Source organism: Oryctolagus cuniculus, chromosome 11, assembly GCF_964237555.1.
Source record: "Oryctolagus cuniculus chromosome 11, mOryCun1.1, whole genome shotgun sequence".
NCBI lineage: Eukaryota > Metazoa > Chordata > Mammalia > Lagomorpha > Leporidae > Oryctolagus > Oryctolagus cuniculus.
In genome coordinates this window covers 53,670,238-53,684,245 of record NC_091442.1, presented here as the reverse complement: position 1 = coordinate 53,684,245, position 14,008 = coordinate 53,670,238, and the positions used below count along the sequence as shown (strand labels likewise).

General features: G+C 45.5%; 1 protein-coding gene across 4 annotated transcripts in view; it reads left to right on the top strand.

The window, feature by feature from the left end:
- FAM186A (family with sequence similarity 186 member A) overlaps nt 1–14,008 on the top strand; it is a 72,205-nt gene that overhangs the window by 18,575 nt on the left and 39,622 nt on the right. For 3 of the 4 annotated variants that reach the window (XM_008256445.4, XM_008256444.4, XM_051846268.2), the window contains exon 4: nt 6,511–12,520. In XM_008256445.4, coding sequence (XP_008254667.2) covers nt 6,511–12,520 — 6,010 coding nt within the window. The remainder of the gene's footprint in view (nt 1–6,510; nt 12,521–14,008) is intronic. The other variant, XM_070052221.1, reaches the window with a different exon arrangement.

The window sequence follows — 14,008 nt, the reverse complement described above, 5'->3', positions numbered from 1 at the left end:
AGGGTTTTTTGGTGCCTTATAGCCCAAAAATATTTGCTTTTGATGAAGTCCAATCAATCTACCAGTGATTTCTTTCATGAATTGTGATTTTAGCATTGTATTTAGAACTCATATCAGTCAGGACTCAATGAAGTGAAGCAGAACTAATGGATTATATATAATCCATATGCATATTGCACGATTGGGGAATATATTTTGTATGACTTCAATTCTTTTAAATTTATTAAGACTTGTTTTCAAGCTAACTATATGGTCTATCCCAGAGAATGGTCCATGCATACTTGAAAATAATATATATTCTGCTCTTGCTGTGTAGAGTGTCCAAAAATTGGTTTACAGTGTTCAAGGCTTCTAAATATTTCCTGATTTCCTATTTTTGAACCCATTATTTGGATGAGAAAATGAATACCCCAACTATGATTTCTGAACTATCTATGTCTCTTTTATATTTTGTCAGTTTTTACTTTGTGTATTTCAGGGCTTGGTTGTGTATGCTTGTAATCATAAAAGTTTAGTGAAAGACTGACAGGTTATTATGGTAAAATGTCCCTTATTATCTCTATAAGTGCTATTTTTACTTTATTTAAGGTACACAAATTTAATGTATTTCATGCATACTAATTAAGGAACATAGTGATACTCCTCACTCTTCCCTCCCTCCCATCCACACTCCTAGCCTTCTTCCTCTTCCCTCTCCTATTCCCACTCTTAATTTTTACAAATGTCTATTTTCAGTTTACTTTATACTCATAAATTTAACCTACACTGAGTAAAGAGTTCAACAAATAGTATGAACAGAAAACACTGTTCAACAACAGTCAAGACAAGGCTGTAAACACATCATTGAATCTCAAAATGTCAATTTCACTCCTATGCATGACCTTTTAGGTACTCGATTATTTACTACAGATCAGGGAAAACATATGGTATTTGTCTTTGGGGGACTGGCTTATTTCACTAAGTACCATGGTTTCCAGTTGCATCTGTTTGGTTCCAAAAGACAGAATTTCATTTTTTGTGCTGAGTAGTATTCCACAATGTATATATACCATGATTTCTTTATCCAGTCATTAGTAGATGGACATCTGGGTTGATTACATATCTTAGCTATTGTTAATTGAGCTGCAATAAACATGGGGGTGCAGATCACTCTTTCATGTGTTGATTTTATTTCATTTGTGTAAATTCCCAGGAGTGGGATGGTTGGATAATATGGTAGGTTTGTATGCAGATTCTTGCAGTATCTCCACACTGTCTTCCACAGTGGGTAGACCAGTTTACATTCCCACCAATAATAGATTAGGGCACCTTTTCCCCAACGTCCTCACCAGCATTTGTTGTTTGTTGATTTCTGTATGAGACCCATTCTACCTGGAGTGAAATGAAACCTCATTATGGTTTTGATTTGCATTTCCCCGATGGCTAGTGATCCTGAGAAGTTTCCCAAGTGTCTGTTAGTCATTTGGATTTCCTTTTTTTGAAAAATACCTGTTGAGCTTTTCCCATTTCTTTCTTTCTTTCTTTTTCTTTCTTTCTTTCTTTTTTTTTTTTTTTTTTTGACAGGTAGAGTGGACAGTGAGAGAGAGAGACAGAGAGAAAGGTCTTCCTTCTGCCGTTGGTTCACCCTCCAATGGCCACCGCGGCCGGTGTGCTGCAGCCGGCGCACCGCGCTGATCCGATGGCAGGAGCCAGGTACTTATCCTGGTCTCCCATGGGGTGCGGGGCCCAAGCACTTGGGCCATCCTCCACTGCACTCCCTGGCCACAGCAGAGAGCTGGCCTGGAAGAGGGGCAACCGGGACAGAATCCGGCGCCCCAACCAGGACTAGAACCTGGTGTGCCGGTGCCGCAAGGTGGAGGATTAGCCTAGTGAGCAGTGGCGCTGGCCTGAGCTTTGCCCATTTCTTAACTGGATTGTTTGTTTTGTTGTTGTTGAGTTTCTGGAGCTCTTTATAGATTCTGGATATTAATCCTTTATCAATTGTATAGTTTGCAGATATGTTCTCCCATTCTGTCAGTTGCCTCTTAACTTTACTGAGTGCTTCTTTGGCTGTGCAGAAGATTCTCAGCTTGATGTAACCCCATTTGTCAATTTTGGCTTTGATTGCCTGTGCTTCTGGGGTGTTTTCCAAGAAATATTTGCCTATGCCTAGTAATTTATTGGTATCAGGTCATAGATGGAGGTCTTTGATCCATTTTGAGCGGATTTTTGTATAAGGTGAAAGGTAGCAGTCTTGTTTCATACTTCTACATGTGGATAACCAGTTTTCCCAGCACCATTTGTTAAAAAGACTGTCCTTGCTCCAGGGATTGATTTTAGCTCCTTTATCAAATTTAAGTTGGTTGTAGATGCATGGATTGATTTTGGGAGTTTCTATTCTGTTCTATTGGCCTATATGTCTTTTTTCTGACAGTCTCAGGCTGTTTTGTTTAAAATCATCTCATTTTCAAATATGGATAGTTTGAGTTCCTCCTTTATAATTTTTATCCCTTTGATTTCTTTATCTTGCCTAATGGCACTGGATAGAACTTCTAGAACCATATTGAACAGCAATGGTGAGAGTGGGCATTCTTGTCTAGTTCCAACTTAGTGGGATTGCTTCCAAATTTTCCCCATTCAATAAGAAGCTTGCTGTGAGTTTGTCATAAATTTTTGATTATGTTGAGGAATGTTCCAATTTACTTAAGGTTTTCACTATGAAAGGTTGCTGCATTTTATCAAATGCTTTTTCTGCATCTATTGAAAAAAATCATATGATTTTTGTTTTTCAATTTGTTAATGAGAAGTATCACATTTATTGATTGTGAATGTTGAATTATCCCTGTATACCAGCAATAAATCCCACTTAGTCTGAGTTAATAATATTTTTCATGTGTTGTTGGATTTGATTAACAATTATTTGGTTGAGGACTTTTTGCATCTATGTTCATCAGGGAAATTGGTCTATTGTTCTCTTTGTTGCATGCTTACCTGTTTTAGGAATTAGGGTGATGCTGACTTCCTAGAAGGAGTTTGGGAGAATTCCTTCCCTTTCAATAGTTTTGAATAGCTTGAGAAGAATTGGAATTAGTTCTTCTTTAAAAGTCTGTTAGAATTCAGCAGTGAAGGGCCGGCGCCCTGGCTCACTTGGTTAATCCTCCACCTGTGGTGCCGGCATCCCATATGGGCGCTGGGTTCTAGTCCTGGTTGCTCCTCTTCCAGTCCAGCTCTCTGCTGTGGCCCAGAAAGGCAGTGGAGGATGGCCCAAGTTCTTGGGTCCCTGTGCCCGCATGGGAGACCAGGAGGAAGCACTTGGCTTCTGGCTTCATATCGGCACAGCTCTGGCCATAGCGGCCATTTGGAGGGTGAACCAACAGAAGGAGGACCTTTCTCTCTGTCTCTCTCTCACTGTCTAACTCTATCTGTCAAAAAAAAGAAAGAATTCAGCATTGAAGCCATCTGGTCCAAGGCTTTCCTTTGTTGAGAAGGACTTTATTACTGATTCAATCTCCATCTTGGTTACTGATTTGTTTATTTTTTCTATGTCTTCATGACTTAATTTTGGTAGATTTTATGTGTCCAGGAAGCTACCCATTTCTTCTAGATTTCCTGATTTATTAGCAATCAGCTTTTTGTAGTAATTCATGATGATTCTTTTTATTTCTGTGGTATCTGCTGTTACAGTTCCTTTTTCATCTCTGATTTTATTGATTTGAGTCTTCTCCCTCTTTTTTTTTTTGTTTAATCAGGTCAATGGTGTACCAACTTTGTTATTTTTTCAAAAATCAGTTCTTCATTTCACTGATCTTTTGTATTGTTTTTATTTAGATTTTGTTATTTGTCCTCCTCCTTTCTGCTCCTCTCTGATTCTAAGTACTCCTATGATTAATCTTTTGAATTCTGAATCAGGCATTCCACCAATGTCTTCATCTTCATATTCTAATATTGACCCCTTGGGGGAAGGTGGTCATGTTGTCTTCCTTATTCTTGTTTCTTGATTTTTTTTTTCATTTATTTTTAGACATTTGGGATGACAATTGCTTGTTTTTTCCTCTGATGGCTTTTATCTTTGAACTATGCCTCTGTGGCTTAGTGGACTGTGTGCTCTTTCAGTAAATACTCAGAGGTGTGTGTTGGATGTGTCCAGGGTGCTCTGTCCCACGCTCCAAGGTGGGCAAGTATCCAGGGTGACACCCAAGTTGGGCATGGTAGATCTCTTGTTAGCAGAAAGGAGGCTAGGAGCACCTCTTTTGGTGTAATCACACCTTCACCTCCTCTCTTCCAACCTATTCGATGCCCAGATGTTAGTATTGGTGCAATACTCATCCATGCATCTACATGAACCACACAAAGGATCTGTGAAGACTTCAGTGTGAGACATTTTAATGTCCCACCCCAGGCAATCAGAGAGCTCTGAGCATGTGGAGCTAAACACAGTGATCGCCCAGAGACCCAGCAACAATCTGCTACCTCTAGTGCAGTCACCAAGATCCCACAGTCTCAGCACACAGGACTTCCACAGGCACGGGGTACAGAGGATCCACTCCACCCCACTAGCCTATCTCATCCACAGAGAGGCTGAAACATTCCCAAAGACAGCTGCTTGTTGGTCCTCAGCTTAGGCAGCTTGAGCCCCAGAGCCTAGGACATGTTGAGAGGCTGGGGGCTCCTCACAATCCTACATGGGTACCCAACCCCCTGTCAGTCCTCCAAACCAGAATCAAAGTCAATTGGGGCCGGCACCACAGCTCACTAGGCTAATCTTCCACCTTGCGGCACCGGCACACCAGGTTCTAGTCCTGGTTGGGGCGCCAGATTCTGTCCCGGTTGCCCCTCTTCCAGGCCAGCTCTCTGCTGTGGCCAGGGAGTGCAGTGGAGGATGGCCCAAGTGCTTGGGCCCCGCACCCCATGGGAGACCAGGATAAGTACCTGGCTCCTGCCATCGGATCAGCGCGGTGCGCCGGCCGCAGCACACCGGCCGCGGTGGCCATTGGAGGGTGAACCAACAGCAGAAGGAAGACCTTTCTCTCTGTCTCTCTCTCTCACTGTCCACTCTGCCTGTCAAAAAAAATAAATAAAAAATAAAAAAAAGAAAAAGAAAAATGCATCTGAAAAAAAAAAGTCAATGGGACTGCATATTTTTCCCTCTGATAAAATCCCTGGATCACACACAGGCACAGGAGCTGCCAGCCACAGCCCCTACTTGTTTCACAATGGTGCCTTCTCCTCAGAGCTTGCAGGGTGTGCACAAGAGCCTCTGCGGTACTGATGCCAGAATGGCTCCTTCTCTCTGCCCATTGCCAGGTGCGTGCACACAGCTGCTGCCACTGCTATTGCTGTCAAGATGGCGTCTTGCCCTCTGCAGTTGCTGGGCGTGCACACAAGAGATGCCACAGCTGCTACCTATGTCCAAAATGGCGCCTGCCCTCTCTCTGTCAGTAGCCGGGTGCCATTATTGGGGGTAGGAAGAGAGATAAACATGCCCCCTTTTTACACTAGGTTAGCAAGTACCCTGCCCCCCTCAAAGCTCCAGGCTGGACTCAAATACAGTATAGCCCGCCAGACTTTCCCACCAGCTATATCACCTGTGGCATGGGCTCCTGCAGTCTGAGCTCACTTTGTTCTCCAATACAGGCACTCTCTCCAGCTCAGGGCTGCTGGGGCCATGTGTTGTTTGCGTGCTCTTTGCTGCATGCCCATACCTTCCACACAGATCCATGGCATCCCTCTTCCTTCCATAGAATTTTGACTGCAGTTTTTCTCTAACTCTCCCCTTGAGAATGTACTTTCTCCACTTTTTTTCTTACTGATTCCCTCTAGCATAGAGCAGTTTGCCCTTTCCCTACTCTCCCATCTTGGAATCCCTCTAGAACTATTATTTTTATATTAAAGTCTATTTTGTCATATACTAGTATAGTCTTCTCAGCTCCCATGTTGTTACTGTCTTCAAAGTGTATCATTTTCTGTCATTTTACTTACAATCTGTGTATTTGAATCCAAGGTATATCAATTCTAGTTGGGCCTTTCTGGGACTTTTTTCTTTGGACACACATCTGACAATCCAGGTCTCCCTCACAAGTGGCAGGACTCAAATATTCGAGTCATTGCTCTTTGGGGGAAATGTTGCTCTGTTTCTCATTCAGCCATTCTGTAAATTCCATTAAATGTCTGTCTTTTATCTGTTTCTTTATGAATCTTTCAATAAACAAAAGGTAGAAAAGAGGAACAAGAACACAAGAGAGAAAAATGAAAGCATCAAGCATACCAAAAGTCAAGGGAAGTTTGGGCTTACATTATATGTCATCCTGAAGTTGTGAATGAGAGTTAAGGTCATGGCTGTGTTCATATCCTTAACTCTAGAAGTAGAAGTTCTAGATGATTGTAGAAAAGCAGTCATTCTTTTAAAAACAGAAAAATGTTTTCTGATCAATCTTCAACGAATAGTTATCTGTCAGTCTAAATTCTTTAAGCACAGAGTATAGCACAGAAGGATAAATGCAATCTCACTGTTTTGTGTTTTTTTTCTTCCAGTATCAAGAGGTGCTCTATGGAAAAATTGGAAAGAAAGAGCTATAAAACGACCTGCAACAACCCATGCTTTAAGACCAGATCAGATGATTGCCGACCAATTTGCAATAAATACAAAAGTTTCAGAAATTCAAAATATGCTGCAGGAACTCATAGGCACTGGAATATTCAACAAATTAGAAAACACTGCTATTAAATACATATCATCCACAATACTAAATCTTTTAAAAGCCTTGACTGTCGTAAATGATGAATTAAAAATTATTAACATCCGAAGTGGTAGTATATTTACAGAGACATATGTAACAGAAAAAGAGCTGTCCCTAAAGATGATTCAAGACCTTAGTCAACAAAATGAGATACTTCAACAAAAATTGCAAGAGGCAGAAGAAAACTATGAACAACTCATTCAATTCAAAGGTATTACAGACCGCCAAGAACATACACCACTACCTGTATCCACAGCCATTATCAAAGATGATAACATGGAGGACAGTATGGATAATATTTTATACAAAGAATTTGAAAACATTGCTGGTGAGTTCAAAATAAAAGATAAGAAAGCCCCTGGGAAAAAGTGGTTCTCCAAGCTTTCACACACAGCCCCAGACGACATGACTCCAGATGTGACTGCACAGCACCCTGTACCTGAAAACCAGAAAAGAGCTTCCAGGGTTTCTGAAGAAATTACTGAAGATAAAATGCCACTGAAGAAAGATGATGTCTCTCAGAAAGATGGGGCTGGTCAGTATCAACCACAGCAAAGAAAGTATACAAAAGGCCCTCAGGTAGAGGAGACCTCTAGGTCAAAGCTGAGGGAGGATGTCGGTGAGGATATAGGATTAGAGGCCAAACCTAATCAGTACTCCATGCTACAAGTGCCAGAAAAGAAGAGAAAAGAAATAAAACTATCTTCTGAAATCAAATCAAAGTCAGTCACTGAATCAAAAAGTCAACACTTCCTTCCCACTGAGACAAAGAGCCGGGATGGCAAAAGTAGAACAAGCGGTATGCAAGAGAAACCCAGAAAACTCAAAACCAGATCTTTAGTAGACAAGAGTTCAGTTTTGCTAGAGGATACTGAGTCAATAGACAAACAGGGGAAAAGTGAAAGTGACAGCTTATCAGAGTCACTCAGTATGACCCAAGTGAAACACACATCTATGCCGCTTAAAGCTGAGATCGAAGGAAAGACACAGCAAACCTCTTCAAGCACTACCATAAGCAAAGAAGGAAAAACTAAAGGAAAAGAAATGCTAACCAAGTCCAAACTTGATAAATCGCACTCAAGGACAGCTAAAGTGACTCCAGAAACTATCCAAGATCTAGGAGCTTCAGAGAGCAAAAGTGAACGGAGTAATGTAGAAGCGTTTCAGAAAGCCATAATGAATTTCTTAAAAGAGAAAATTAATAACATACAAAAGCCCTCTGATAGAAGCACCATGCTGAAAGAGGAGGGGGAGGAGGAGGAGGAGCTATTACAAACAGCAGAAATTGAACAATTAGGGATCATAAAAGAAAAGATAGAGGAATATTTCAAAAATGTAACTGAAATTGTTACTAACATCCTGAGGAAATATCAGGTTTCAAAGAAGGAAGAACAGGTTGAAGAGAAACCTATGAAAGAAAAAAAGGAAGCTTCGTTTAAACTGGCATCGCATTATCCGAAGTCATCAATTACTACTGCAGAGTCCGAAATTAGCACCTTCCTCTCCAATGAGAGTGTAGATCCCACAATTAAACATTTAATACAAGTGGTTTTAACTGAAATGGAGACTGCAAGAGATGCTACAGCTCTCCCCACAGTAGCGAAAGACCTGAAGAAGGAAAAACAAAAGCAGGAAGAATATTTAGAAGAGGATCAAGAAGAAATATACGAAGAAGCAACTCTCCATAAGAAGGATTATAAAAAAATCCATAAGACCTTGAGGAAGAAAAAGGAATTGTTCCAGAAGGAGGAGGAAAGCCAAGGGCAGGAGAAGGAGAAGCAGGGGCCGGAGGAAGAGCTGTGGGCGGAACAGCAGAAACAGAGGCTCCTGAAGCAGACTGAGCAAGAGGAGCAGCACAGGGAAACGGGAAAGGAGAAGGAACGGAGGGCCAAGCAGCAGGAGGAGGCAGGCAAGCAAACCACGAAAGAGGGAGGCGCGCTCTTGGAGAGGGAGAATGAAGAGGCGATGAGCCAGGCTCCAAAGGCAGCGAGACACCCGGAGCCGAAAATGAGAGGAAAGAGAGAGAAGCAGAAGCCAAGTGGAAGGGTAGAGAGCCTGGAAAGGCAGAGGGAGAATGAAGCAAAGGATCAGAAGTTGAAGGGGAAAGAATCTGAAGAGCGCTTTCGAATGGAGGCCCAGACTCCCGCAATGTTAGATGAATCCCAGTTACACCACGGAGACAACTTCTACAGAATCTTAGAGCTGCTTCGGGGGACAAGTGGCTCTCCCGCCTCCACCCAGTCCTCACCATATGCAGCCCTTCCTATTTATCCAGAGCCCCTCCCAACATACCAAACTCTCACTCCTCAGCAGGCCCAGGACCTGATGACCATTCTAGCTCCTCAACAGGTCCAGGACCTGACAACCCCTCTGATTCCCCAGCAGATCCAGGCCCTGGGGACCACTCTGACCCCTGCACAGGTCCAGGCACTGAGAAACATTCTGTCCTCACCACGGGCTGTGGCCCTGGGGCCCATTTTAACCCCTCAGCAGGTTCAGGCCCTTGGGACCACTCTAGCTCCTCAGGAAGCCCAAGAACTGGGGGCCACCTTGACCCCTGAACAGGTCCAGGTGCTGGGAACCATTCCGTCCCTGCCACAGGCTGAGGCCCTGGGGCCCACTTTGACCCCTCAGCAGGTCCAAGCCCTAATGACCACTCTGACCCCTGCACAGGTCCAGGCCCTGGGGACCATTCTGTCCCCACTACAGGCTGAGGCCCTGGGGACTATTCTGACCCCTCTGCAGGCCCAGGCCCCAGTGACCACTCTGACCCCTGCACAGGTCCAGGCCCTGGGGACCACACTGACCCCTGCACAAGTCCAGGCACTGGGAACCATTCTGTCTCCACCATGGGCTGAGGCCCTGGGGACCACCCCAACTCCTCAACAGTCCCAGGCCCTGACAACCACCCCAACTCCTCAACTGTCCCAGGCCCTGACAACCACACTGATCCCTCAGCAGGCCCAAGCCCCAGTGATCACTCTGACCCCTGCACAGTTCCAGGTGCTAGGAACCACTCTCACCACTCAGCAGGCCCAGGCCCTGACAACCACTCTAGCTCCTCAGGAGGTCCAGGGCCAGGGGCCCACTCTGACCCCTCTGCAGGCCCAGGCCCCAGTGACCACTCTGACCCCTGCACAGGTCCAGGCCCTGGGGACCATTCTGTCCCCACTACAGGCTGAGGCCCTGGGGACTATTCTGACCCCTCTGCAGGCCCAGGCCCCAGTGACCACGCTGACCCCTGCACAGGTCCAGGCACTGGGATCCATTCTGACTCCACAACAGGCTGAGGCCCTGGGGCCCACTCTGACCCCTCAGCAGGTCCAGGACCTGACAACCACTGTGATTCCTCAGCAGATCCAGGCCCTGGGGACCACACTGACCCCTGCACAGGTCCAGGCACTGGGAACCATTCTGTCTCCACCATGGGCTGAGGCCCTGGGGACCACCCCAACTCCTCAACAGTCCCAGGCCCTGACAACCACTCTGACTCCTCAACAGTCCCAGGCCCTGACAACCACTCTGACTCCTCAACAGTCCCAGGCTCTGACAACCACACTGATCCCTCAGCAGGCCCAAGCCCCAGTGATCACTCTGACCCCTGCACAGTTCCAGGTGCTGGGAACCACTCTCACCACTCAGCAGGCCCAGGCCCTGACAACCACTCTAGCTCCTCAGGAGGTCCAGGGCCAGGGGCCCACTCTGACCCCTCTGCAGGCCCAGGCCCCAGTGACCACTCTGACCCCTGCACAGGTCCAGGCGCTGGGATCTATTCTGTCTCCACCATGGGCTGAGGCCCTGGGGACCACCCCAACTCCTCAACAGTCCCAGGCCCTGACAACCACCCCAACTCCTCAACAGTCCCAGGCCCTGACAACCACTCTAACTCCTCAACAGTCCCAGGCCCTGACAACCACTCTAACTCCTCAACAGTCTCAGACCCCAGTGACCTCTCTGAGCCCTGCACAGGTCCAGGCTCTGGGAACCACTCTCATCACTCAACAGGCCCAGGCCCTTGGGACCCTATTCAGCCCTCAGCAGTCCCAGGCTCTGATGACCACCCTGATGCTTCAGCAACCCCAGGCCCAGGGGACCCCTCAGACCCCTCAGCAGATCCAGGTCCTTGGAACAACTCTGACCCTTCAGCAGGCTGAAGCCCTGGGGACCACTGTAACCCCTCTGCAGGCTAAGGTCCTGGAGCCCACTCTCACTCCTCAGCAGGCTCAAGCCTTGGGGACAGCTGGGGCTGAGGGCCTGAAACATACACTGACGCCTAAGCAGGCACAGGCCCTGGAAACAATTCTGACCCCTGAGCAGGCCCAAGTCCTAAGGAACACACTAATGTCTCAACAGGCCGAGGCCCTGGGGCCCACGCTTACCCCTCAGCATGCCCAGACTCAGGGGACCCCCTTTATCCATGAGATGTACCAGGGTTTGGATATGGCACCCACACATGATCAGGCCAAGGCATTGCAGGCTCCTCTCACTCTGGAACCAGCCTTGAAACTGAGAGTCCCTGGTGCCCCTCAGTATGCCCAGACACTGAAGACAGCTGGCACTTTACAGATCCAGGCAAGGCAAATCCCACTAACTGTGAAACCGACTCAGATATTTGGGGTCCCTGGCACTCAAGAACAGGCTGAGCTTGCCCAAGCAATTGGAGCCACCCTCACTCCTGAGCTGGCTCGGGCAACAGAGGTCCCTCTCACTTTTACTCAGGGACAGTCCTCAGGAGTCTCTCTTATACCTGGGGCCCCTCCCACTCCAGGGCAACCCCTTGAGCTGGAGGCTCTTAGCTGTAGGCAGTTATTTCTGTCTAAGCACCCTCTGGCCCCTCTGGCTCCCAGGCGGTCTCTTAAATCAGAACTCCCACCCTTTTCTGGAAAGATTCCCAGTCACTGGGCTCCTCTCCCTTCTTGGCAGTCCTTGGCTCCTGGGGCCCCTTCCACCCATGAAGAACTCTTGGAATCTGGACCCTTAGCCTTTTCCGGGAAGCCTCAGGCTTTCCTACCTTCTGTCTCTGCTGTAAAGTCTCCCTCTCTGCAGGCCACTGCTGCCCTCGGACAGTCCCTGGCACCGTCGGCTTTCCCTGGGCAAGCCTCCCCACCACAGATCCCTCCCCTTTCTGGGCATCTCCCCACATTATGGACCCCCTCCGTTGCTGGAAAGCCCCAGAAAGCTGAGTCCTCGTTTGATAGAAAGAAAAGATCGACATCTGTTTCCTTTCTGCAATCGCAATCATCATTGGTCCAACACAGTGTTCCAGATTTCAAGGCAATTCAAGCTCCTTTCACTGCGAAGAAGATCCACATTTCCGAGGTCTCTGTCACTGCTGAAGAAACATTTCAGTCCTATATCACCAGTGACAGGGCACCGGTGTCACACACCTCTTACATTGAGGAGGAGGCTCTTATTCCGCAGAAACCTAGGACAACGCTACCTCCTCTCACTGCGCGACTGCTGAAACCATCGCAGTTACCAGCTCTGCAGAGGCGCTTGAGAACACGACTGCCCTCTATAGACAAGCCTTGGATCAAGACTTCAGCTTTAGGTATCAAGGAGACCAAAATGATGGTGCCCCCCTCCTCTCCTCAAGAACCTGAAAAGATGACGTATTTTGTTGATGTGGACGCTCAGAGAAAGAACCTGATACTGTTAAATCAGGCCATAAAAACTTCCGCAGCTCCTTCACAGCTACACGTAACAGCTAGGAACCTCATAATTGAGACCCTTCATGCGGACACCATTCGGCTGGGATTCCTGTTCCACAAGTACATAGCCTACAGGCTGATCCAGTGTGCCAGGTAGATAATTCCCTAGTTGTCTAGTGTCATATGCACAATTTTCTGATACAGTTCTGATATCAAATATCCTCCCTCATTGCCATAGAAGTATATTCATATTTGTCAGATCGAAAAATCCTTTTATAGAGGTTTTATTTTCAGGTTCCAAAAAAAAAAAAAACTTTTATAGAAGGTCTGTGGAAGGGAACCCTGTTTAAGACAGCAAAAGGAAACATGTCTTTAGGGAACAAGAAATGGCATATAACATGACCCACTTCATTTATATCTCTAGCAGAGATGATAAGATATGTCTGGTGGATCATAAGCTTTAAGATTTATCAATATTCTTAATATTGCTTGGTGCTTTCTCAAGAAAGGCTCTCTCTCCAATCTAAGATATATTTAAATTTTTCTGGTTTCTTTTGACCCTTTTTAGGTTGGTTATTAGGTTTTTTGGTTTATCTTCTGGTTAAGTCTGATTCTAAACTTCCTACCTTAAGATACTGACCTTACTTTTTTTTCCTACAAGGTTACTTCGTTGCACCATCACCCTTTATAAAATAATCCAATTTTCTCTCTACTGATTTGAATGCACCTTTATCATAAACTTTCATACAATTTGGAACCACATTTGGGATTTTTATTATTTTCTATTGCTCTATTGATGAGTGACTTCCATACTATATTATTTATTGTAGTTTCTTTAAAAGAATACATACTTTAATTGGAGAGGTGAAGAGATCTCCCATCTGCTGGTTCACTCCCCAACGTGCCCACAATAGCCTAGACTGGGCCAGGCTGAAGTCAATAGCACAGAACTCAATCCACGTAGGTGGCAGGGGCCCAATGACTCGACCCATCACTTGCTGCCTCTTAGGGTGCACACTTCTGGGAAACTAGACTTGGGAGCAGAGTCAAGACTCAAACCCAGGCACTCCAGAATGGGAAGTGGGTGTCCACGTGGTTTCTTAACCACTAGGCCAAGCACCCATGCTTGTAGTTTTATTTTTATGATGCTGAGTCTTTGCAGTAGTTATTATTGCTGTTTCCCCACATGTGTCATTGAGATGTGAGCAGAATTAATGTGTCACTTATGGGCTGAGCTTTTCATTGCTGGTTAAAGACCCTCTAGAACAAGACCCTTCTTCTGGTATGATAACCTTCGATGTACAAGGAAATGGCTATTCTGCTTAGGCTTTGTCCTGAGAGAATACAGCAAAGCTCCCTCCCTGCAGGATGGCATAGGATTCATTGTGTGATTGCCAAGTAAGCTTTTAGGATTTTGGGAGTTATTTGTTAAAACAGTAAAATCTAACTCATCTTAACTAATATGGTCTTCCTATTCAAGACTGTGGTGTACCTGTCTTTTCCTTGATGCTTTGTGTGAGAATTTTAAAATCTTCATCTAGCCCTTGCATATCCCTTTGTTTTTTTTTTTATTTTTTTGGTGTTAATATTACAAATGAAATCTTTTCTTCTATGATATTTTTGAACTGGTTATTTGTTTAA